The 22,302-nt window shown below is 49.0% G+C and overlaps 9 protein-coding genes across 9 annotated transcripts; 4 read left to right on the top strand and 5 right to left on the bottom strand.

The window, feature by feature from the left end:
* The first annotated feature begins 1,927 nt into the window (after positions 1–1,927).
* On the top strand, positions 1,928–3,449 carry EI90DRAFT_2994850 (ClpP/crotonase). Its single transcript, XM_039056176.1, has 4 exons — positions 1,928–2,168; positions 2,234–2,361; positions 2,448–2,778; positions 2,834–3,449. Exons 1-4 carry the CDS (start codon positions 1,961–1,963, stop codon positions 3,013–3,015), a joined length of 849 nt encoding a protein of 282 aa, XP_038916893.1. The 5' UTR covers positions 1,928–1,960; the 3' UTR covers positions 3,016–3,449.
* A 1,513-nt stretch (positions 3,450–4,962) lies between these two features.
* On the top strand, positions 4,963–8,610 carry EI90DRAFT_3280525 (uncharacterized protein). The gene is made up of 15 exons (XM_039066767.1): positions 4,963–5,446; positions 5,511–5,581; positions 5,643–5,781; positions 5,835–5,913; positions 5,941–6,063; positions 6,097–6,352; positions 6,409–6,614; positions 6,673–6,760; positions 6,823–6,970; positions 7,039–7,154; positions 7,184–7,314; positions 7,386–7,543; positions 7,573–7,834; positions 7,891–8,209; positions 8,272–8,610. Exons 1-15 carry the CDS (start codon positions 5,249–5,251, stop codon positions 8,363–8,365), a joined length of 2,388 nt encoding a protein of 795 aa, XP_038916892.1. The 5' UTR covers positions 4,963–5,248; the 3' UTR covers positions 8,366–8,610.
* Positions 8,540–10,741, bottom strand: EI90DRAFT_3053689 (uncharacterized protein). The gene is made up of 3 exons (XM_039060036.1): positions 10,188–10,741; positions 9,081–10,117; positions 8,540–9,024 (listed from the first exon to the last, which is right to left on the bottom strand). Exons 1-3 carry the CDS (start codon positions 10,259–10,261, stop codon positions 8,666–8,668), a joined length of 1,470 nt encoding a protein of 489 aa, XP_038916891.1. The 5' UTR covers positions 10,262–10,741; the 3' UTR covers positions 8,540–8,665.
* Positions 10,742–11,095: 354 nt separating this feature from the next.
* On the top strand, positions 11,096–13,225 carry EI90DRAFT_2917897 (ornithine aminotransferase; the record flags this gene model as incomplete). Its single annotated transcript, XM_039054626.1, has 14 exons — positions 11,096–11,217; positions 11,278–11,322; positions 11,380–11,430; positions 11,488–11,500; positions 11,552–11,686; positions 11,760–11,798; positions 11,855–11,962; positions 12,021–12,217; positions 12,276–12,366; positions 12,419–12,509; positions 12,566–12,647; positions 12,705–12,971; positions 13,022–13,112; positions 13,166–13,225. 14 exons carry the CDS (start codon positions 11,096–11,098, stop codon positions 13,223–13,225), a joined length of 1,392 nt encoding a protein of 463 aa, XP_038916890.1.
* Positions 13,226–13,446: 221 nt separating this feature from the next.
* Positions 13,447–15,419, bottom strand: EI90DRAFT_3122350 (uncharacterized protein; the record flags this gene model as incomplete). Its single annotated transcript, XM_039063495.1, has 6 exons — positions 13,447–13,800; positions 13,875–14,389; positions 14,442–14,801; positions 14,858–15,136; positions 15,204–15,260; positions 15,323–15,419. 6 exons carry the CDS (start codon positions 15,417–15,419, stop codon positions 13,447–13,449), a joined length of 1,662 nt encoding a protein of 553 aa, XP_038916889.1.
* A 23-nt stretch (positions 15,420–15,442) lies between these two features.
* Positions 15,443–16,612, bottom strand: EI90DRAFT_672390 (uncharacterized protein). Its single transcript, XM_039067941.1, has one exon. The coding sequence runs from the start codon at positions 16,289–16,291 to the stop codon at positions 15,677–15,679; it is 615 nt and encodes a 204-aa protein (XP_038916888.1). The 5' UTR covers positions 16,292–16,612; the 3' UTR covers positions 15,443–15,676.
* EI90DRAFT_672401 (uncharacterized protein) lies at positions 16,386–17,933 on the bottom strand. Its single transcript, XM_039067942.1, has 5 exons — positions 17,744–17,933; positions 17,485–17,690; positions 16,848–17,431; positions 16,634–16,788; positions 16,386–16,580 (listed from the first exon to the last, which is right to left on the bottom strand). The coding sequence occupies exons 1-4, from the start codon at positions 17,832–17,834 to the stop codon at positions 16,707–16,709; spliced, it is 963 nt and encodes a 320-aa protein (XP_038916887.1). The 5' UTR covers positions 17,835–17,933; the 3' UTR covers positions 16,386–16,580; positions 16,634–16,706.
* Positions 17,546–18,644, bottom strand: EI90DRAFT_672846 (uncharacterized protein). Its single transcript, XM_039067943.1, has 4 exons — positions 18,529–18,644; positions 18,430–18,466; positions 17,744–18,371; positions 17,546–17,690 (listed from the first exon to the last, which is right to left on the bottom strand). The coding sequence occupies exons 1-3, from the start codon at positions 18,608–18,610 to the stop codon at positions 17,849–17,851; spliced, it is 642 nt and encodes a 213-aa protein (XP_038916886.1). The 5' UTR covers positions 18,611–18,644; the 3' UTR covers positions 17,546–17,690; positions 17,744–17,848.
* A 1,518-nt stretch (positions 18,645–20,162) lies between these two features.
* On the top strand, positions 20,163–21,862 carry EI90DRAFT_672033 (uncharacterized protein). The gene is made up of 5 exons (XM_039067940.1): positions 20,163–20,223; positions 20,279–20,566; positions 20,627–20,722; positions 20,780–21,520; positions 21,573–21,862. The coding sequence occupies exons 2-5, from the start codon at positions 20,285–20,287 to the stop codon at positions 21,777–21,779; spliced, it is 1,326 nt and encodes a 441-aa protein (XP_038916885.1). The 5' UTR covers positions 20,163–20,223; positions 20,279–20,284; the 3' UTR covers positions 21,780–21,862.
* The last annotated feature ends 440 nt before the right edge of the window (positions 21,863–22,302 follow it).

Below are 22,302 nucleotides of genomic sequence, written 5' to 3'. Positions count from 1 at the left end.
CCGGGCTATTCTCATCCAATAGGTTCTGCACTTATGGGCCCCCATAAAGAGTTTCCATAGGAAGCTTCTGGTGGCCGGTTGGGTAATCTCACCCTTTTTTTTTGTTATTGCCGCCCAAATTCTGTTGTTTGTGGGACTGCGATTCTTCATTTATTGTTTCATTAATAATGTTTCTTCGTTCCGCAGTTAAATTCTGCGCTTGGCTTTGAGATCTGGCTATTTTAGACTCCGGTGCATGTTATCCGTCTCTTGCAACTTTCACTTGGGGGACACCGCGATTAATTGTGGTCTGTGATCATTGAAGCTAAATTTTCCTTTAGTAGAGGCTAGGATCTTGCCCAGTATATACCCGTTCAACGTCGCGGCACGCGGACCCCGGGGTATACACAACCGGGTTTCGCAAAGTGTTCTCAGAGAAGGACTCGTTCAGTTAACACCTATCGCGATCCTCAGCAGCTTTCATGGAGCCGCTTTCTCTCGCTTCGAGACCCACCTATTCTGCAATACTTAATTTTTTGGCGGAACAACTGCACTACCAAAATAATACACAAGGGGTGGCGATACTGAAAAAGTGCGAGTATCGTGAGCGCATGGAGCGGTCAGGATAGAATATCATTTATGAGTCAGGGCCATGAGGAAGATGAAGGACTATGTCGCCTCCAACTATTCCTATAAGAGAGCGGATTTCGGACAAGCACTCGACGTCGGATCGGGTTCCTCGCTCGGAAGAAGTCTCAGACTCGCTTCCGCGTCATGTCCATTTAAAGCGTATATGCTCAAGTTACCCGAAAGTCGATCCGATCAGCGCACACGGAGACAAAGTAAATTGATGCTGGAGCGAAGAAGCCGCGTGCATTTCCATCCTCCGGATTTTTGGTTTGTCTTCCCCTACACATGTCAGAGCGCCGCTCGTCGCGCCCTCCATGATAGGTGGACCATACAATAACCAGGTTCTCATGAAAGTGGAGGGTTGGAGGTCTGACGCTCAATGGTCAACTCGCTGTCTGACATATATATGTATTTTACCAATATCAGAGTGCAATTAATGCCATCCGATCGGTCCTAAGCTCCATCCTGAACGACACAACAGTACCAGTAGTCTTAGGAACCCAGACCACGTGCGAGCATTAGTACTTAGATGACAGCCCAGCCCCTTGGGGCCTTGTGTCGTGTCGTGATGCCAACACAAGCCTTCCAAGGCTATTAGGCATTGGTGGCGTTCTGTAGGCCACCCAAGAAGCCAGGGAAAAAACAGCTTGGGGGCGGTGCAGGGAGGGCTCGCTCAAGATGGCCTTGTGATAAAGGATGTCTGAGTGATCAACGAGCAGGATACGGTGGCAATCGAGATACACGAGCAGGTGCAAGGAATAGATATCATAATAGATGTCCTTAACTGACCCGTAGTTTCCAGCGGAGGGAATGAGTCTTTCCAGTGCCACCTCTGCAGAGATGTCTCGCATTTCGTATTGCTCCTTGGATTTATGTGGTAAACGGTAGACCCGAGTCGAATCGGTGTTCGGAATGCGCGTGACTCCCCGATACCTATGTATCAGCGAACATACAATGTAGAGGTTTCCACCACTGGAAATATGTATATACTCCACTATAGAGGCTGGGGGTCCTGGGAGTGACGGTGACTCCCACGGTGTAAGCGATAAGCTTACATAAGCGTAGAGAACCGTATATAAGCTGGAACCTCGGTATATAGAAAAAGCAGAGATCTTGTATTTTACACCCTCTAGTGTAATATCGAGTTCGACTTTGGTTCAGCGACTTTCGATTACCCTAAGATTTCGTGAGTCCCTTAACCGCCTGAACTCAATCGCCGGCCTCTGCCGACGTTAAGGTCCCTCACACACGGTCACCCACACATTTGGGCTCTGGACTCCTTGTGCCCGCTGAGATGTCATTCACGAGATCCCTCTTGTCCCGACGGGTATGCGCCCCGAGAACTTATGGGATGAGACCCAGAAGCACTCGTTCCTACACTTACATTCTCACCTCTCGACCCGAACCTTCGGTTGCGCTCATCACCCTCAACCGGCCCAAGGCCCTGAATGCTCTCAGCTCAGCGCTTATGACTGAGCTCAATCAAGCATTGGGAGAAGCCGATACTAGCAAAGAAGTTGGAGCTATCGTTATCACCGGCTCCCAGACAGCGTTTGCTGGTTTGTTGTTCCGCTCGCGTTGTATCTTACGATGACCACAAATGTATGGGCACGCTCTCGTCTAGCCGGCGCAGATATAAAAGAGATGAAGGATCTGGAATTCTCAACAGCTTACTCAACGGACTTCATCGCTGACTGGGCACGTCTTACACAAATTAAGAAGCCTATTATTGCGGCTGTCAGTGGTTACGCGGTGCGCCCAACATCCGTTGGTCTCATTCTAGGCCACTCAACCCCTCAACAATGTTTTTTTTTTTTTTTTTTGGAAAAAAAAAATAGCTTGGAGGCGGCTGCGAGCTAGCTATGATGTGCGATATCATAATTGCCTCTCCGACTGCCGTTTTCGGGCAACCTGAAATCAAACTGGGAACGATTCCAGGTTCTGGAGGAACTCAGCGTCTTGCGCGCGTCATTGGGAAATCCAAGGCAATGGAGATCGTCCTTACTGGAAGGACATTTAGCGCTGCAGAGGCAGAGAAATGGGGTTTAGTTAGTAAGATTACCAGCGAGGAGGAAGGTGCTGTTGTCACCGAAAGTGTAAAAATGGCCAAGCAGATTTCGGAGTATGGAGCGTTGGCTGTAAAGGCGGGGAAGGAGCTTGTGAACGCTGGTAAGCTGGTCCTACTTCGTCAGGTGCTTGGTTGATCGTGTAATGATGAGAACAGCGTATGAGCTCAGTCTTCAAGAAGGAATACGGCTAGAGAGACGAGTATTCCATAGCCTGTTTTCGACGGGGGATCAGAAAGAAGGCGCGTCGATTCAGTTGCAGGAATTTCTAAGGTTTATCTTTTTTCTAGGTATGCGCGCCTTCGCAGAGAAACGAAAATCGCAATTCAAGGGAGAATAATGCCTGGATCCTTTGAACGCTACCTAGCCACCGTGAAGGCAATATTTCGATGTACTCGCATTACCTTGCTTGCAAGGTCACTTCCAAATCCACAATTGTGTAGGAAAAATATGTTCATATTACCCATCATACGTTTCACAAACCGATGCTCAGTTTGCGTGGTCCATTGGTCCCATCTCCCAATTCAATCACCTGACAGTCATCAGTGCCCTTTCTTGAAGCCACCGCGAAGCAGCAGAAGAGGACCTGGATGGTGAAGCCATGAGATGAACAAGGCGAAAAGAGAAGCGGCTGTGGTGGGTCAAAGTCGGAGAAGGAAATAATATGTGCCTGCTGTTCGTTAGCCGTTCGTCCGGAGAAAAAGAGCTTTGACCAAAGTCACAATTGTGATTATTTGGCTACCGGTACGGTGTGCTAGTCGGTGTTGGTGTCGGTGTGTAAATTGATGCAGTAAATTCAAAGTAAATGCTGAGGCTGGGACATACACTTTACATGATGGAGACTGACCGCACGTCCGCATTACACATAAACCAAACCACCTGCCCCATGTTCTCTCACCTGGGACATACTCAAGACACGAGCTCATAGGTGCCCTAACCCAATGTATCCCTGTTGTGCCTCTGCGATATTCTGGGTCTACCTGATTACCAATGATTGTTTGCTGCTTTGGGTGATGCGGCAACAAAAGCCACAACGAGGAGTTCCGACTCTATTGTAAAAGCAGACACGGACGAGTTACCCTGGGGTATAAATAAGATGGCCATCGCTGACACAGACTTCAAGTTTGAACCATTGGTCCTCAACGATTCCTGTCATCATGCGAGCACAATCGTGTACGAGTCTGAGTAAAAATAACCCCATCATTTTCGAGAACGGCGACATTTACAGTGTAACTTGTGGCTGCGAGCAATCGCTTCAATGTCAATACTGCGGAATAGCCCGTGTTCGTTCCTAGTGCAACCATAGGGACTATATGGAGCTCCGTTGCTTGCACAGTGCCAGATCCGCAGTGTAGGACTTAGACTTTATATCCGAAAGCACAATGCGATCACAGGAAGAAATTAATGGAACAAACACTGTTCGTGTTTGACCACTAAACGACAGGCTGAGCATATGAGAATGAGTCAGTTGTTGGGCAGGATTCGATCACCGTGGAGGGACAACTGGCACAACGTCCCTTCCCCGTTTCCAACATTACACAAACGAAGCTTGTAAAGGCGTAAGTGAGGACCTGGTAGAAAATGTGGCCTGAACTTTGTCTGTGTCTTCACCTGGATGAAAGTATTAGATGGGGGGGGGACTGGCATGGCACTAAATTCTGTTATTTCTTGCCTTTTTTCTTTTCAAGTAGTCACTGCTGGCGACGGGAAAGAAATTTGGTGAGCTGGATGCCGGACCGAGATTCCATGCACGTGACACGGGTATTGCCTATATAAGCCTCGACATTTTGCTTTCGACAATACTACATATCGATGTCTTCAGAGTCGCAGCTACAAGTTAAGGCTTCCCTCTGCCACCTTGCTTGGGTAACTAGGCGAGTATATTTGGGGGGGAGGTTGATAAACTGTGACCAAGATTGAAGATGGACCCATTTTCGCTTTCTTTGCTAGCTCCTTATGGTGCTATGATCGTGGAAATGATAGTAGTGAGGTCTACATGTCTGCGTCTTTCCTGTATCTTGTGGTATCATTTATAAATAATGCATTGATTCTTTGCTTGCCACCGTCCAACTGCACGACGAACATGTCCGTGTCCTCAAGTGACCCTCGTAGATGATGTCTGGGTAGATTGGAACATGAATCGAAGAATGCTATTCGCTAGGTGACTTGGAGTGAATGGGTGCCAGTGAAGACATGCGTATCGAGTTGAAGGGGTTACGGGTGCTTTTGTAGGTGTAGGCGCGCATAGTCTTGCTTTTTTTTCCCTCCACAACTTTCAATCAAATTGGGCGCGTTTGTGGCCCAGAGGCTGCTTAAGTAATCCTGGCCTTGCTCGGGCACATGCACGTTTTCCTAAAACGGAAAAACCATCAAGAAGCTCCCGAATGCGACTGTCCCTCACTTTTTGCAACCAAAGGCGTTTCTGCATGCTCTGAACCACACTAACACAACGTGCAGGCATTGTACTGAGTATTGCAGCCTACTTTTCTCTTTAGCCTTCTTCCCCTGCACCGTTCGGGCATCTATTTTGAATTTCCCACCACAATTTACAGGTAGTAGCAACCGTTAGTAAGATGCAGAGCTCATCCCCTGCACGGCACGACGTGCTTTGGAGCGCCAAAGGGCCTCGCTCACCTCTCACAGGCGCCTCTCACAATTCTCAACGTGTTGAGCATCCCCCTCCGTCTCCACGGCGTTCCGCTTCTCGCTCCACCCTCGAGGATAGAACTCAATGGGGAGAGTCATTTTGGATAACGATTATCGATCCCCAGGTATGTCTTCACAGGTATTTGAATGGAATTGTTGCCACCGTCTGACTTCCAACTTGATCGGCAGACCCAGGCACAATTCTATGCGTGCCCCGCAACCGGAGAGGCCTGCTGGGATCCTCCTGCTGGCCATTTCGTGTATGTCTATACCATCTTTTCCATTGTCATCTGACCGTTCTTCCTCATGTGTTCTGTTTAGTATGCCCCCAAATAACGACGGCGAATGGTGGGAGCTCGAAGACGAGACTCGTGGAGTACCTTATTATTATCACACCAAATCAGGGGAAACGCAATGGACTAAGCCCGAGGGATTTATAATACCTCTCGGGATTATTCAAGTAAGTATTTTGCTGTAACTGCTTTTTCAGTTCCAATTTTACATCTTCCCTAGACTACCACTGCTTTAGGGCGGCGCTTCTCCCAGAATGCCCGAAAAAGTGCCACCGAGAATCAGGAATCGAGCAATGGTCGTCCGTCCAATCGTCGATCCTACTCAGCTAATCATCAGAGTGCAAAAGCTCGAGAGAATGGAAGGGATTTTACGGCACATAGACATTTTGAGGATAGAAGACGGTCTGCGACGTCAAGCGTATTGAGTAGTCCTCGCTCTGCAACTTTTGGTCAGAGTCGTAGTCTCTATACCATTCCATCAGCCTCCAACAGTGAAAAGACAGATCCACAGGATGGGAGCACACCCGATCTCCTGGAGAACACTCACAACGACGATATGAAACGTCAGATGAGGATGTCTACGTCCGCGAATTTTTCCTCGCGAACATCTTCCACCCCCACCAAAGGACCCGCATCGGGATCACGGACGAACCAAATTATGGACCTCAACTCTCAGAGCCTAGCAGGCGCCGTTGAACTACTTGTCGCCACTAAGGGGGAGGGGGAAATATCACGCTCGTCCTCTTCAGCGGACTCGGCGAAGGATAAGCGATCGGTCTTTTCGAAGTTTCTAGGGAATGGGACAAATCTCTGACTCTCAATGGTGCTGTGGGCTCGCCCCCATCACCACGAGGACCGGGGCGGGGCGGTGGGGACAAGAATGTTTTCATTGCGCCTCAGCCACCGAGACGTCGGACGAAATCAAACGCTGCGATGGACAGGAAGATTCAGCCAAAAGCTAGCAATGGGAAGTTCATCACTTCGCCTATCCTAGACAAAGGTGACTTCAGTCCTGTTTGGACTGGTTAATGCGCATACGATGATGGTGATTGTTGCAGACTCAACGAAACGAATGAATCCTGCCGCTATGAATGACAATAAGCCTGTGTACGTGCCTCCAGGTGGTATCAAGCGGATGAGTACGGGGTACGTTGCCTCGGGTCAGCTGTGGTGATTAGCCAGCTGTCAAACTATTTTCCCTTCCATAGCGATCATAGAACCCTTCCGAGGGAACTCGCGGAAGATATCCAGCAGTTTGTGGTTTCAGAATTTGCCAAAACGTACTTTGCAACGCATCGCACCGGGTTGATTTTCCGACGAAAAGTCCCGGTCGAACAGATGATGTCATGGCAGAAGGTAGGCCATGTTGTCCTAATGATGCTTCGAACGGGCATGACTGATCCGAATACTCTTATTCGTATCAGGCACCACTGTCCGCGCCTTTACTAGTCCTGAATCGCACGCTGCACAAAGATGCTGTGAGAATTTTTAAAATTGTACAGCGCATAATGGGCGACCGTGCCACGGGAAACCAGTGGGAGTTCACTCGGATGGGCCCGGTTATACAAGTGCGACTACATCACCAGGGACACTGAGTATCCTAGAGGAAGAACGTTGGTTACTCAGCCAAGGGATTCTTCATGGGGAGCTACGGGATGAGATATATTGTCAAGTCTTAAAGCAGTTATCCGGTAACCCCAGTCCGTGAGTTTCCCCAGTCCACTGCTGATTCGCTGATTTCTCTGATTTCTCGTTAATCACTACAAGCGAGAGCATTTTCATGGCTGGCAGTTTCTTTGCGTCTTGCTGGTCACTTTCCCACCTTCCAAGAATCTTGAGGCGTATGTACGCTCTTTCATGCAAGAGAGGCTAACTCAGAAAGCAGGCCGCATCGATATTATGGCCAAATATTGCATTGGTCGTCTCGAGGTCATTGCCAAACGGAGCCCGCGGGGAAGGCTCCAACTTGTGCCGAAATTGAGACTGCTTCGGATGCGGCCTTCAATCCTTCCACGTTCGGCGAGTCCCTAGAATCTATCTTCCGGTTACAACACCGGATATATCCAGGAGCTAAGGTGCCTATTATCCTTCCCTTCCTCGCGGATGGCATTATTGCCTTGGGCGGCCTTGCTACTGAAGGCACTTGGCGAATTTCCGGAGACGCAGACTCTGTGTCGGAGCTCAAGGTTCGCATTGACAAAGGACACTACAACCTAGAAGGTAAAGAGCAGCATGGTCTTTCCTCACCTAGCAACACTCATTTAGGATCACATTAGGGATCAACGATTGTCATGTTCCTGCATCACTCCTTAAACTCTGGCTTCGAGAACTCCAGGACCCTCTCATACCGGAGGAAATGTACAATGAATGTCTTGAATGTGCCTCAGATCCTGAGAAGACGATCAATATCGTGAAGCGACTTCCAACGATCAATAAGCGCGTCCTTCTGTTCATCATCAGTCTTCTCCAGCTGTTCCTTCAAGAAAATATCCAAGCCATCACAAAAATGAATTCTGTGAATCTAGCACTCGTTATGAGCCCCAATCTCCTCCGATGCAACTCCGATTTAATGATGACTGTCTTCACCAATACCCAGTAAGTCAGAAATGCCACTTACTATCGATCGTCATTGAGAACGTTCCTTTGTTTCTGAATAGGCACGAGCATTCCTTCGTTCACACCCTTCTGCTGCATCTAAAGCCGCATCGCGTCGACCCAGACTACATACCCAAACACGGTCTTGCCCGCTAATAGCGGGATGCTCGGCATGGTCAGCTTTAAATGCTTTCGTTTACTTTTGCTGTCCACAATTCCACTATCTCCATTCGTAACCCCGATTAATTTATGAGTTTGCTCCATCTTGCTTTCTTGTGTACATCACGTTTACGGTAGATTCTTTGGTCTTTTCATTGATGAGTTGATACCCACATAATGTAGTCAAATGCGTTTTGGAGGATAGTACAGTAATAATGATTATGCATGGAAGTACCAATATTAATTATTTTCTCTGCATATCAATATCCCTACTAAGGATCTATGTCATGCATGAGATTACACGAGCTCTAGCTTGTCTTCTTCTGCCATTTTATAAAGTGTTGGTCGGGGTCGAGGTCCCCTATATGGGCCTTTCTTAAATTCGGGTGACCTCATTCCGACATTCTGGCCATCTTGCAACGAGGCAGGCTGAACATCCTCGGATTCTATCAGCTCATCCATCCGATCCAAGTACAGCAAGAGCACCGGGTCGTTAGCTGCTATACTGGGTTGATCCAACGTTTCTGGCCCGAGTGTCGTTAGCCCAGTTTGCATCGCTTCTTTACGTATGCGTTTGGCAAGATTTCGAGTGTGATTGTCGGGGAAAACGCCATTATTTTTCATCTCCTGTAATGCTTCGACGACACCATGAACGTCTTTGAAACATGTCCAGAGTGTACTGATGAGTTCATTGTAGGTGGTTGTTGTACACCGAAGACGTAGGAGTGGATACTGTGACGTCTAGCGTAGGCGAACACAGAGAGTGAGAGGTGGGGATCGTGGAATTTGTCACGGAAGGTAGCGATGAGTGTGCTTAGAAGGTGGGGGTACGTGGATATGCGTGTTAGCTCGTCTGCTTCTGGAGCTTTGGGGAGTGGTGATGTTGGGGACGTGAGAGAGGGGCTGATAGTGGTTTCGGACTCGTTCTTCTTGCTCCAAGATTCTTTGTCCGTGAAGGGAAGAAGGCCATTTGTAGTGAAGACCTTTTCCATCGCCCAGTCTAGTAGAGCTTTATCTGTCTCAATGACGTCCATCTCAGCGCGAAGCCTCTCAACTATATTGTCGACGTTCGTAACGTCATGGTGCCGTTTTGATCGACGCTTTAGCTTCCCGTAAAGGGTATGCACGGATGGGGGCTCCATATCACCCGGTTTTCGCCCAATGCCGACGCCAGAGAGAGGATCATTTTTCTTCACTGAAGATGAATTTAGGCGACCTTTTCGTGAAGCAAATATTTGGTCGAAAAGTTCCGTGAAAATATTTGATTCCTCTCGTGTCATTGCTTGTCGACGGATGGCTGGCCGACCCATCGGTCCCACTACAGGTTTGTTGAAATGTGTGGGCCTCCGAACTGGGAGTGGTGCAACGTCGCTCAAGCTTATGTCGTCTATCAGATTATCCCAAACGCTCCGGCCATTTTCGCTGCCCCGAGTAGTCGCTCCAAGTGTACTCGATACGTTGATCGATGGTTCTTTAGGGTGAGAAGAGGGATCAGCTTGGGTGGAGTATTGTCTCCACCCTTTGAGCCTGGGCCTCAAAGGACGTGCCCCCAATGTTCCAGTAACAAATGGCTCAACAGAACCAGAAAAGGCACTACGAACGGTATGACTGCCATGGTGGACTGCAGGATTAAGTCGTTGCGCACGCCACACATCGCCAAATACATAATCCCAGAGTTCGATTAGAACGCCTCGTTGGAGCTCTTTTGATCTCAGTCTCGGAACTGTCGCAGCCGTTGTCATGGCCGTACTTCAAGAGCTGCGAGGAAGGGTGAACATGGTCATTCGAGCTGGGATCCTGCCTATGAAGTGTGACCAACATACTTAACGAAGGCCTCGACAAGGCGGTGGACAAAAATGTCCTCTTTGCTCCCGCAGTGGGAGCAGCCAACATCGGGAGACTTGTGGTCCTTTGGAGCGAGAGCTGAAGTCACGCCAGTGACGGCCTAGCTATAATAAACTCTCACGGTGAGAGCGCCAGGCGCTTCTTTGGTTCCGCAACTGGGATCTTGCAGGATGGGGCCCGGAGAAACAATTACACTTCTAGGGACTTGGTAGTGCGGGGGAGCTTCTTGGTGATCGCTAGGAAATGCGTGAAATTCGCTGTTAGTAAATACCTTGGCCGTCTATTTGACCAGTGAGGACAAATTCTGAGGGTCCGACTCCTTCCTCAATTCGCACGCGAGCTCGCCTCTCTCCTTCCTAAACTTTGGTTGGGGATCTTCCCAGATACAGGGTCCAACTTGCCTCAAGCTATGGCGATACGTCACCACCGTGATTTCCCACAAATCGATCCTTGATCAGACCCGATCGTCCTGGCGCCCAACGGTGGGCTAACGGTGGGCTACGGTGCGTAAAGCCAGGCTAAGTATCAGGATGCCGGTATTTCAGGGTACTTGAAGGCCGATGGTAAGTTACATTTGTCACCACTTCCTGCTTCGGCATGTCAGAATTGTTAAACAGATCGCCGCGTTTCCAACCCGTCTTGTTCCGCCGATCCCATCGCCCATTGAACAGTCCTAAAGCATTTGGCTCTGGTACTGGGCACATCCTGGTACCGTACCGCAGTCTCACCCGGTGACTGCACCTAAAAGGTCATGAGAATCGTCACGGGACATCGGGGCCTAACACTTAAAGCTCCCCCCACCAAGGCCTGAAGCCTACGATAACCTTCAAGTTAATCCTTGCCAGCAATCCCAACTAGAAAGCACTAGTCCCGCATCTCAGCATGACGATCATTTTTGCCTCGTCTTCCGAAACCACCGGGGTCGTCCCGACCTATAAACAGCCTTATTTACATGTGTCATCCGCCGAGGCCATGCTTCTCGAAGACAAGCACAGTGCTCACAAGTGCGATTTTTGCTCTATTGGGTTATTCTACAGCGGGGAACTTATACCTTCATTTAATAGCTATCATCCTCTGCCCGTGGTCTTGGATTCAGCGTCTGGAGCCAAGTGAGTCGCCGATCAAGCTGCAACTTTGATCGCTTTATACTAATAAAATATCCCCAGAGTATGGGATCCTGAGGGGAAAGAATACATTGACATGCTGTCGGCGTATTCGTATGTATCGTTTCTCCATGATCAAGCACTTGCCCTCAATTGTCGGTTTCCCTCTAGCGCCGTGAACCAGGTATGAATTAATTGGAGCGTGCTTCAAGAAAGGACTTAAAAACCCCACTAGGGCCACTGCCACCCCAGGATAGTGTCCACATTGATAACGCAAGCTCAAAAGCTTACGTTATCTTCGCGAGCTTTCCACAACTCCGTGTTTGGACAGTTCGCGAAACAAGTGACTACCTTGTTTGGGTACGATATGGTCAGTAATTACCCCCATATCACGATAGTATAGCCCGATCACCGTCGATCTGACGTCTGTTCCTCCTGATCAGGTCCTCCCCATGAATACGGGTGCGGAGGCCGTTGAAACGGTAAGTTTGGTTAGTTTAGCTTGGTCACACGACCTCACCGTCTTTGCTGTCTCCAGTCCCTTAAGTTAGCCCGCAAGTGGGCTTATGCAAAGAAAGGCGTTCCAGAAGGTAAGGCGATGATCCTAAGTGCTCAAGGAAATTTTCATGGACGCACAATCGGTGTGGTACGCTCGTGAATTTCTACGTTATTGGTTCGCTACGACAAATTACTCTCTTGAGCAGATTTCAATGAGCACCGATCCAGAGAGTCGAACTGGCTTCGGTCCTTTCCTTGAGGGTGTCGGATCTGTTATCCGATTACCAGATGACCAGCTCCACCAAATCCGCTACAACAACATTCCGGACCTCGAGGTTGCGCTTAACGCGCATGGGGAGAATATTGCTGCATTTCTGGTGGAGCCCATCCAGGGTGAAGCAGGGTATGTTTCACCTCATTGCTATACCCCGCCAATGCCATTCACTCTCGCGATGGTGCAGGGTCGTGGTTCCGGATGCCGGATATTTATCAAAGGTGCAGGATATTTGTAAGAAGCACAACGTACTCTTGATTTGCGACGAAATTCAAACGGTTAGTGTCTCCTTACTGCCACCTCCCAGGCTCAATCTCCAGTTTCATGCAGGGTCTCGGCCGCACTGGCAAGATGTTGTGCTGTGATCATGATAATGTCAAACCAGACATGGTCTTGCTTGGGAAGGCTCTATCTGGCGGAGGTAATCCAGACTCACAAATTGATTCTTATGAGCGATATTCATTTACATTGATTCAGTATACCCCGTATCCTGCGTTCTAGCTAATCAGGATATCATGTTATGCATTAATCCCGGGGAGCATGGCAGTACGTATGGAGGGTAGGTTTGGTTTTATCCCATCTCTTGCACCGTCTTCTGATATTTTGCCCCGCCCAGTAACCCGCTCGGATGTGCCGTGGCTATGACAGCTCTCAACGTCCTCATCGACGAGAAGCTCAGCAAACGTGCTGAGCGTCTAGGCGAAGTCTTTCGCCAAACCGTCAGATCCTTCCACTCTCCGCATGTCCAACTCGTTCGTGGAAAGGGGCTGTTCAATGCCATTGTAATTGACGAAAGCAAGAGCCTGAAGAAGCGCACTGCTTGGCAGCTGTGCTTACTGATGAAGGACCGTGGTGTGTTGGCTAAGCCAACGCACCAGAACATGTAAGTCAAGTACACATCTACGATTCTTCGGGCTAATGTTGGATTCTCAGTATTCGCTTCTCCCCCCCTCTTGTTATATCTGAGGCCGATCTGCACAAGGCTCTCGACGTCATTAAGCAGTGCTTACATGACTTTGACATCGTATGTTGAAACTTGATCTACTGTCCGGGATTCCTGACTACTTATGGGTACAGATTGAGCGCATCCCAGGTGACAAATCTGGTCACCATGAACGTGTCCCCCAGGACGATTAAGTGCTACGGCTTGAGCGCCAGCTTTCGACGGTTATACCATAGCGCAGTGACAATGCGGTTTGTTCCACCTTCGGACACCTTGTCTTCGTCTCATACCTGTTCACGAACGCACGACCCGTTCCTTTTCATTAATGTACCATTTGCACTCTACATGCTTAGCTCTTGATCTCAACGTGTTACTGTACGCAGGTATTTCGCTGTCCAATATATCCGCAATTCCTTCACCCGTCGTACCTTGGTGCTGATCGCCCGTCGACACTTTGACGTCCTCCTACTAATGCAGTGAAAGTCCTCAATGCTTCGAATGTTTGATTTGGTGATCCTCCGTTTCCTGGTGGTAAACTTCGCCGAATTCTGCCATGAGAGGGAGAGGCATCACGTCGAAGCGTAATATCCCATTCGTTGGGAGAGGGTCCGGACGTGGCCGCAGCTGATGAAGTTCCGAATTCCTCATCAGACCTAAGGGTTGAGGTTGCCTTCTTCATATTCAATATGAAATCATAGGGGTCGGTTGTGTTGGGATTCGATACTTCAATATAGGATGGGAGTTTCGTCCATTCGGGGCCGCATTGACTCTGTCGGCGGAGTGTGATGTTGACATAGGACGCGGAGAACCCATTGTGAGTTGAAGGAAGACAAATATTCATACAAATAGGCTGACCGACAAAATTTGTACCGGAAGAATATGTTCTATATCGTTCAAGCCTGCAGATGAAGAATATGCAGGGTCAGTCACGTCCACATTTGAAGTGCCGACTGTGATGCTAATTCGGAGACGATGCTCGATTTGGAAGACGAAGTGGGGGCGGTGATCAAAGCTGAAGCGAAGCGACGACGACGGACCAGGGATAGGAACGGAGTATTTGAGATCCCATGGTCCATTCGGTGACTTGAGCTGATCTGAGAGTTTGTGATCGACTGGGTGGTGAGCGTTAGCACCTTTGGGGTCAGAGTATTTGCGCAGAGTATTTAATGTCTCATCGGAAGAAGAGGGTGGGATAGGCAGAAGTGGTATATGCCTGTTCTTTTGCCTCAAGGTGAACAGGGTGTGCGTGGCTTTCTCGCGATCTTGCACGGTGCCGTCCTGGGTTTGGAATAACACTGTAATTGATTTGGTAGGATTAGAAACCGGTACAATACGTCTCCTTAGGGATTCACCTATTTCTGTTCAGTAGACATGAGACAATGAGCGCTGGATAACAAAGGGTGGACCGACCTTCCAGGACAACTAATATTTGATGTATAGCAAGCTGTCTCAGGGGAATCAAGAATATATAAAGCGGCATATATCCTCCAATCATGAAGTGGCGATTGCCCACACATAGATTAAGCCTTAGATGATCTTTCCAGTTGTATTCCAACAGCTCGCCTTCGCCGGATTCATTCGTCAACAATGTATCGACTTCTGGGAGAAGGACAATCTGTAGAGGACAAGACGCCGTTGCCGTTGGTATGAACAGCCCAGGGCGACGAATCTCGACTTTCAACTGAAAGCTACATCGCGCCCGGCCGGCAACTCGAATAGTTGGCGCAGTGTCATGAGGTAGGGCAAATCCGAATGGGCATTTGAACTTCCCTATCGAGAAATATTAATCGTTCATTCGAAGGACACGCTATCTGTAGGTCGGTCACCTGGGGGGATGAGAGTGCTAGTTGCATTGGAATTGTTATTGTCGTGAACGGGCAAAGCCGAAGCCGATCGTGCCCAGCCTTTGAACAGCCGAGACACAACAGTACCTCGGTCCTGCCGGCTGGGCAACACACCGGATCTGGACCTGCGACCTTCGACACTGCTCTTCTGCTGAAGGGCTTGTACTTTATCGGAGAGAAGCAAATCTTGAGATGATACTACTGCTTTCTCCTCGTGGAACTTGTTGAACGTCGGAGGTATGCCGCCTGGCCATTCGACTCCTAAGGGAAATCAAAGGCAGAGGACCGGTTATGCGATTGCCGAATAGACAGGTGGTTTCGCGCGCACTCCATTTGCAAATCAAGCTGGCGGAAATGGAAGTGATAGGTGTAGGCTCAGAAACCTCTTCGGTAGTGCACCAATATTGCTTCAACGAAGGCAGCGACAACAGATAGTGGCGCATGTACCTAGTTCTAGAAGACCTCGAATGAGAATTGGAGTTGAAGTTGCTCTTGTCTTTCGAGTAAACACTATTGGCTCCCCGGCGCGGACAACCACGCGCATGACGGAACGAGCTGGTGAAAGGGACGAAGCAAGCAGAGCGCTTGTTCTATGAATGTTTTGTCTTTGTTCGATAGTGGTATGAACCATATGTTCGGCGACTTTCATAAGCCTCTGAGATGTTAATAACTGATTAACATGAATTATGTACAAGGGCGGAACTACATATCTCAGTCCTACTACGTTAAACAGGAATGTAACATTTTTTTTATCCCGGAACAGGGGTCGCATTGGGGTGGGTTTATCGTGTGTTATAAAAACTAAGGTTTCGAAGGGGTTTGCTGCTTGGACAGCGTTATAGAACGGGTACGAGATTTCCTTGAACCAGATGGCAGTATCGAAAACCCTTTTGGAGGTTGGCGATCAACTGGAGCAAGCGCGGCTGGGACAGGTAGTACGGACGATTCCCCTATTGCACTATTTTGAATGTTGGAAGTGGATGCAGCGATCGATTTGGAACGCGCACGAGACACCACTTTAAACATGAAGCTGGGCGAATCCCCTTTGACATCCTGTTGCTCCCAAATCTCCTGCGATAGAGCGGTTGTGCCAATCTCGGAGTCTGTATCTCGTTGGCATTGTTCCCTAACAGCTTCAGTCCCTCCGAATGTATCTTCCCATGCGTCCCACTCGCAGTCACTCTGAGATTCCCAGATCTCCTTCTCGCGCTGGGAAGCATATACACCGTCTGGGGGTTGTAAGGGTCCGAAGGCTAGGCTAAGCGCGGGGTGAATCCTGATCAAGTGCTTTCCAGCACTATAAGCATTCATCACGAGCCTGTTGCGATATTGGTAGATGGTGGAGCCCGCGTTCTCTTGTGAGGTTATTGATGGGTCAATCGGTTCCGAAGGCACGTCCTGTGAAGTATAATTCATCCTAATCCCGGGATCAAAACTCGCTCCACGTCGATAGTCATTCAGCCGAGCAATGTAAAACAGGGTCCGAAATAGGTTCGAATGGCCTGCCAATCTGATGAGAAGAGTCTGCGCATCACTGTTACAAAGAAAGGTACTCAACAGTGTTGGTCCGGTAGGTTAACAGAGAGCAGGCGCTCCCTAACCTCTCGGGAGGCTCCGCCAGTATGTGGCTCCAGAAATTTGATAGATAGAAAGTGTCCAGGTTGACCGGGGAATGGGATCAACGTTGGACTGTGTGAATCACGCTCTGATATCCAAGACGTTCAGCTATATTGCAACGGTGAAACGATTTTTAATAACCTTGTATAGATATCAATTCACTCAAGTTGAAGGTGTCCAGTGGGTTTTGCGACTGGGAACGATGCGATTGTTATCAGCTTACTTTTATGCGCAAGCGAAAACTCACAGCCCGATGCTTCCAAATCCGCAACACACTATCACTAAGGGTCAACCAGCTGTGATGCGCAATAGGATAAGCCTTGGCAATAAATGCTGTGGGAAGAAAATCACGCACCATGATTTCCATTTTGTTGTCGAACCTGATGTGCCTCCGGTGCGAGCATCTTCGTTAAATGAACCAAAGCTCAGGATGTGTCGCAGTGACGATGAGGAGGAATGGGGTAATAATCGAGGTTTACGCGAATCCTGCTGTGTAGGACCTGGTAAAGGGGAGAATGGCGCCGCAACAGTGGCATCCGAGACACTGGTGACGCCTTCTACTAAACTCGAAAATGTGGAGTCATTGCCTTTGCTCCGTTCTGGTCCTTGTTCAAATATATTCCATGGCGAAGGACTCGATTGCACTTGAGGATGAGTGGTTTCTGCTGGATGTTGAAAAGATAATCCTTCCTTCACGGATGCTCGTCTCGATCCAGGGGATGGTGTGGAGGATTTCAAGTTGAGTGACGACCTTGACGATTTGAGAGTGAGTGAACGATGGACTTGTGTATGATCATTCATCATATCACTGGAACCCTTTCGGGAGAGCCCCACTCGCTTCCCTTTCCCCTTGTCTTTGGCTCTGTATGCCAAGCAATCAAAGTACGGTTGTATGTAGCGTTCGCGCGACAGGAACACATAATGACCTCGACGATGCAACTACGCGGATCATCACTTAATGAACCTCGCTTGCGAAAAACAGCCCGACAGACCTCAAGGAGCTCCCCTGGCTGAATGTCGTAATGATACACACGCTCCACCTCGTTAAGCTGGCACTGCATCGAAAAGCTGTATACAGTCCACTGATTGGATCTTTGTTCCTCTAGCTGCTCGGATGACAAAGCTAGGATGTCGGCCACCAATGATTCTGGCGCGGTTCCCTTTTTAGGAATTGAGGATGAAGGCCCCGCTTGGAGTCCTGGAACAAGGTAGTAATGATTCGGCAGAGCGGGTGGCCACATGGCATCTTACCTGCGTGTGAAGTTATAGCGGACGGATATGCAGGATTTCTGAAGTATACGCGCATTGCGGTTTCATCAAGAGTCCTTTCATTGGAACCCATCGAAAGGGACCCTTTTAATGGCGCAAAACCACGATCAGGGGTGCGTGACGGTCAGAAATTGGGGACACTGGGCTATCTATCGGAGATTCCAGTTCATGGTCATTTGCAGACGTCCAATCATAGTCTGGGTCGTCAGCAAAGACAAGAGAGCCAGATTCGTCTGAGTCTTCGAGTACGGGGGAGGCAGGAGGAACTGCCATGGATGAATATTGCCGATGTGGCGAAGTGGAGAAATCGTGGGCGAATGAAATTGCTCTCGGGGAAGGTTGCGAAGAAGAGGGCTGGGAGGAAGTCGGAGATTTGGGAGGAACAGTGATGATGGATATTTTTCCACGTTGGGAAGCGTTTGAGGGAGAACGGCTTGGCTTTTTGATAGGCACCTGGACTTTGAGATTGGGAGGTACGCGAACTGGACTGCCGCCCTTGTGTGATTCTTGTTCAGTGGCCTGTGCGACGGTGAACCCCGGTGGACGTGGAGCAGGAGGCCCTAATGCTTTAGATAACAAATGGATTTTGAGCTCCGGTATTGACCAGGATCTTGTGTCTTCATTAGGATACGATATTTGAGATGCATGAACTGATGCGAGATACTTGCTTGTCTATATGCGTTGTGAAAAATTGATCCATTGGCACTGATTGCAATAACGCCTGACATTAAACAGCGGCAGAAACCCAGAGGGTCAGGTGAACTGACCTATGCGACAGCTGATAAAAAATTTCCCTGACGTCCTAGGCGTCTCTGCCGGTGCCGATGTGCTTGACATGGTGCTGATCATAAATTGACAGTCAGGAATTGCACGTGTGCGTGGGAATGTGGCGTAGAAGGATTTTCACGTACTGTTCAGCGACTTGGACGATAAGGCATTTTAGGGACTAACCAGCTGAATGCCGATCCATGCCGGTCAGGATAATAATTCGTTTTCCGGCACGTTGAGTGAGGTGTATAATTTACCTTGGGCTTGATCTCGCCGATCACCCCAAGTTCATCGAGATCATCAAAAACGGCATCAAAAGCCCACTCACCACCAACTCAACCTGTTAATTCAGCCTCACGCGTTTTTCCTCCGGATCGTCGTTCGTCTTACTAACTCAAACGCTCAGCCCAACATCTGATTGCCGTTGCTTTCTCGGTGGTAGGCCTAACTTCATCATTCCGTCGCAATCGGCTTCGTTACAGACCTAGCTCAACGAGATGGGGGAATCAAAATAGGCCGGCCGTAAACAATTTTCTATTTTGGCTTACATCAGGAAGTCAACACCCCGTCAGCACGCCCACGGGACTGAATAAGTGGATGTGCTGAAAATTTTTGTTCAACAATTTGATTCATCTCCACGTCAGTGCTATCCCTTGGAAAACCAACTGACACTTCGGTTCGTACGTCCACTTACTGATACTGTAGTCGTGCCTTTTATAGGCTCGCACAAATGTCGTCAAAGCGTCCATGAATATGGCCCTCCACCAGCCCCCCCAAACATTTTTGTGACGTCTTTCTAGAGCAGATGGAAAGCCAGGCATTGGTTTCCATGCGTTTCAAATGACTAATGCCCCGGTTTCCGGTATATAGTAGTGGAGCATGAGGGCCATGTTTGTTCCTTGCGCTAAGTTTTGACATCTTTCGCAACATATTCTGGACCCAAGGCATAGTTGCTGATATTGTGTACGAACTGTTCACGCCTTCTTCTCCCACTGGAAGTGGCGCCATTGAGATCACGATCTAACTCGGGAGTCGCAACTCACTTGCCGCGGCATCTCAACGGTCCAATGGCCAGCTGTAATGCGGGGCCTATTAGCTACCCTTACGATGCATCAGGCAAAGCGTGCCCATTGCTGGGCGGTCTGGGTATACACATTCTACCTTCTTGTCATCTCGCGGTTCCTGAATATCCAGCTAGATAATCTTTATGATGGAACCAGCGTGCGATTTTGGGGTTTCCTCCCTGTCACGAACTATACGATCACAGCTTGTCCGCGGACATCAACCATTTCTGGACCTGTGACATTCAGGTCGTGAACCGATCGTGTTGCTGAAAAAATACGTAAATACTAGTCACAGGGCTCTCGCAACATTTGTACACATGAAAACCTATTGTTGTTTGTGTGTGCCGAGATAAGTGTAGGGCTGGCATGCCATTTTGTCCGTTTGTCCGTCAGTCGATTACTGGAGCTTAACAGCCGCTTTCGCTTTCTTGGAAGCTTGGACGGACCTGTATTTTCCCATCCATTTATGCATCAATATATCTCATTTTCAGAAGCATGTTGTGATGTTGTGATTTGTTGTGGTCGGGGTGCACGCACTTCTACTTGCCCCACACTCCAGTGTAGGCGAAGCAGGTTTGCTGGCCTCATTCCGAATCCTTACTCTTCATTCCGCGTGTCGTTTGGCTCCAAGTGCTGGGGAGTGTGTCATATCTTTCAATTGCGAGCCTAACGAGGCTCCTCCCAGTCTATCATGTCAAGCTTGTCTGTCCTCGTGGATGGGCTAGAGCTCCCATCAAACCCAAACTTTTCTCTTGGCTCCACTAGCGAATCTGCCTCGAACTCCTTCCAATCCGGGGATATTTCGGCTTCTGGAACGAGTCTTCCCTCGTCTGCTCCCATTGCTACGCCTTCACCTGAATCAACCCCCAATCCCGGTGCTCGTCGGATATTTAGCCGCGACGCCCCCGATCTCGAAATGCCAGGCCGACCTCGAGCCATTCGTCGCAACGCGAGAGGTGCCTCCGAAGATGAGGTGGGAGCTATGACGCCCCTTGTAGGAAGTCCTTTGAAGAACGGTGCTTCTTTCATTGAGGAGAATACTCCTTTAGCGACCCGCAAAGGCAGGTCGCAGACGGTTGCTTTACGACCTAAAACGACCGGCCTTCTGTCGCTTCGCGAGCAGGAAAAGGTTGGAAATTTCGAGTCTGTAGCAGTGCACGCTGACCATCGCAGACTCGTGAATTAGCTTGTTCAAGAGAAAGACAAGGAAATTTTCGATCTCAAAATGAAACTGTATCATACAGAGGAGAAGCTCTCCCAGAAAGTTCCCGAGGACATCAATATCATTCTCAAGCAGAATGTAACGGTCAAATCAAAGAACCAATCATTGCAGCTGGAAATCAAGGAACTAAAAAAAGCCATGAAAAATCTGGATCGCCGAAATCAGGAGCTTATAGTAGATCGTGACAAATTTCTCGAGGAGCTTGAATTGCAAAACATAACCCACGAGGATGAAATAGCTCATCTGAAAGAGCAGATAATCACATCCCAACCCTCATCGTCCAACACTGACCCACAAAATGCGGAGCTAGAAGAGCTGAACAATCAGCTTCAATCAGACCTCGACGAGTTGCGTTCGTTGCTGCAAGATAATGACAACGAGCTTCGTCGATTGCGCGAAGAGCTGGAGCGCAGCAGGGCTAGTAACCGGTCATCTTCGTCGACCTCAAGGGATCATCAGTCTCGCCTTGAGAAGCGCATTGCGGAGTACGGGCAGGAGAATGCCGAACTTCTCGCTAAACTTGAAGAATACGCATTCATCTTGGAGGAGAAAGAGCAGATTATTGGTGAACTTGATGACAAGGTTTCTTCGCTCGAGATAGACAACGAACGATTGGACCTCGAATGTCAGCGCTTGGCGCAAGAGAGAAGTGAAAGCCGTGCTGAGATCTATGAGCGGCGCTTGCGGGAAGAGGATGTTGAGGATGTGGGTTTCGATCTCTGATATCAGCCTGCAATTAACTGATGTACTACTGCAGGGACAAAACGCGCTTCGGGATGACTTGGCGGCAACGAGTATTGCTTTGGAGCAGAAGGAAAATGAGCTTGAGGCTAAACATGAAGAACTCGTCTCCTTCGTCGAGGCTCTGGAGCATCGGACGCAGGAGGTGGAAGATTGGAAAGCTGAAGTTTCCGAGGAAAGATCCAGAGCGGATGAATTGCAGAGTGTGCGTCCGCCCCTATGATCTTTTGGACCATCCTGATCATTCTTGACACAGGCGTTGGCCGAACGTGAAGTTGCAGTTAAGGAGCTCGAGCTGCGGGTGAATGAGCTTGAGGCTACTCAGAGCGAGTTGCACGAGAAGTTCGAGGTAGCTCTAGCTCATCTCGAACAGGAAAGCCAGGTTAAAGATGCTGAGCTTCATCGTCTGGAAGTTGTGTTGGATGAAAAGCAGGCAGACATTGAGAGTGGAAATGCCGAAATTGATCATCTCAATCGTCGGGTTTTTGACTTGGAGGAGGAATTGGACCGGGTGGCTGAGCAATCCCGCCGAGACTTCGAGGAAGCATTGAATCGTGCTCAGCTAAGCGAAGAAATCTCCAACAGTCTGAAAGAGGTGTGTAAATGTTCAAGGGTATTGCTCGTAACCTGATTAATTTCGTTCTCCAGAAACTTACGCAGGCGAAGGCAGAGCTCAATCGACTCAGTGATCTTCAAGAACGGCTTGAGGAGACGAACAGACACCTCCGGTCTCGTGAAGAAGAACT

This window comes from Cantharellus anzutake (assembly GCF_015039405.1).
Source record: "Cantharellus anzutake strain C23 chromosome Unknown EI90scaffold_19, whole genome shotgun sequence".
Lineage (NCBI taxonomy): Eukaryota > Fungi > Basidiomycota > Agaricomycetes > Cantharellales > Hydnaceae > Cantharellus > Cantharellus anzutake.
This window is presented reverse-complemented; position numbering and strand designations above follow the sequence as displayed.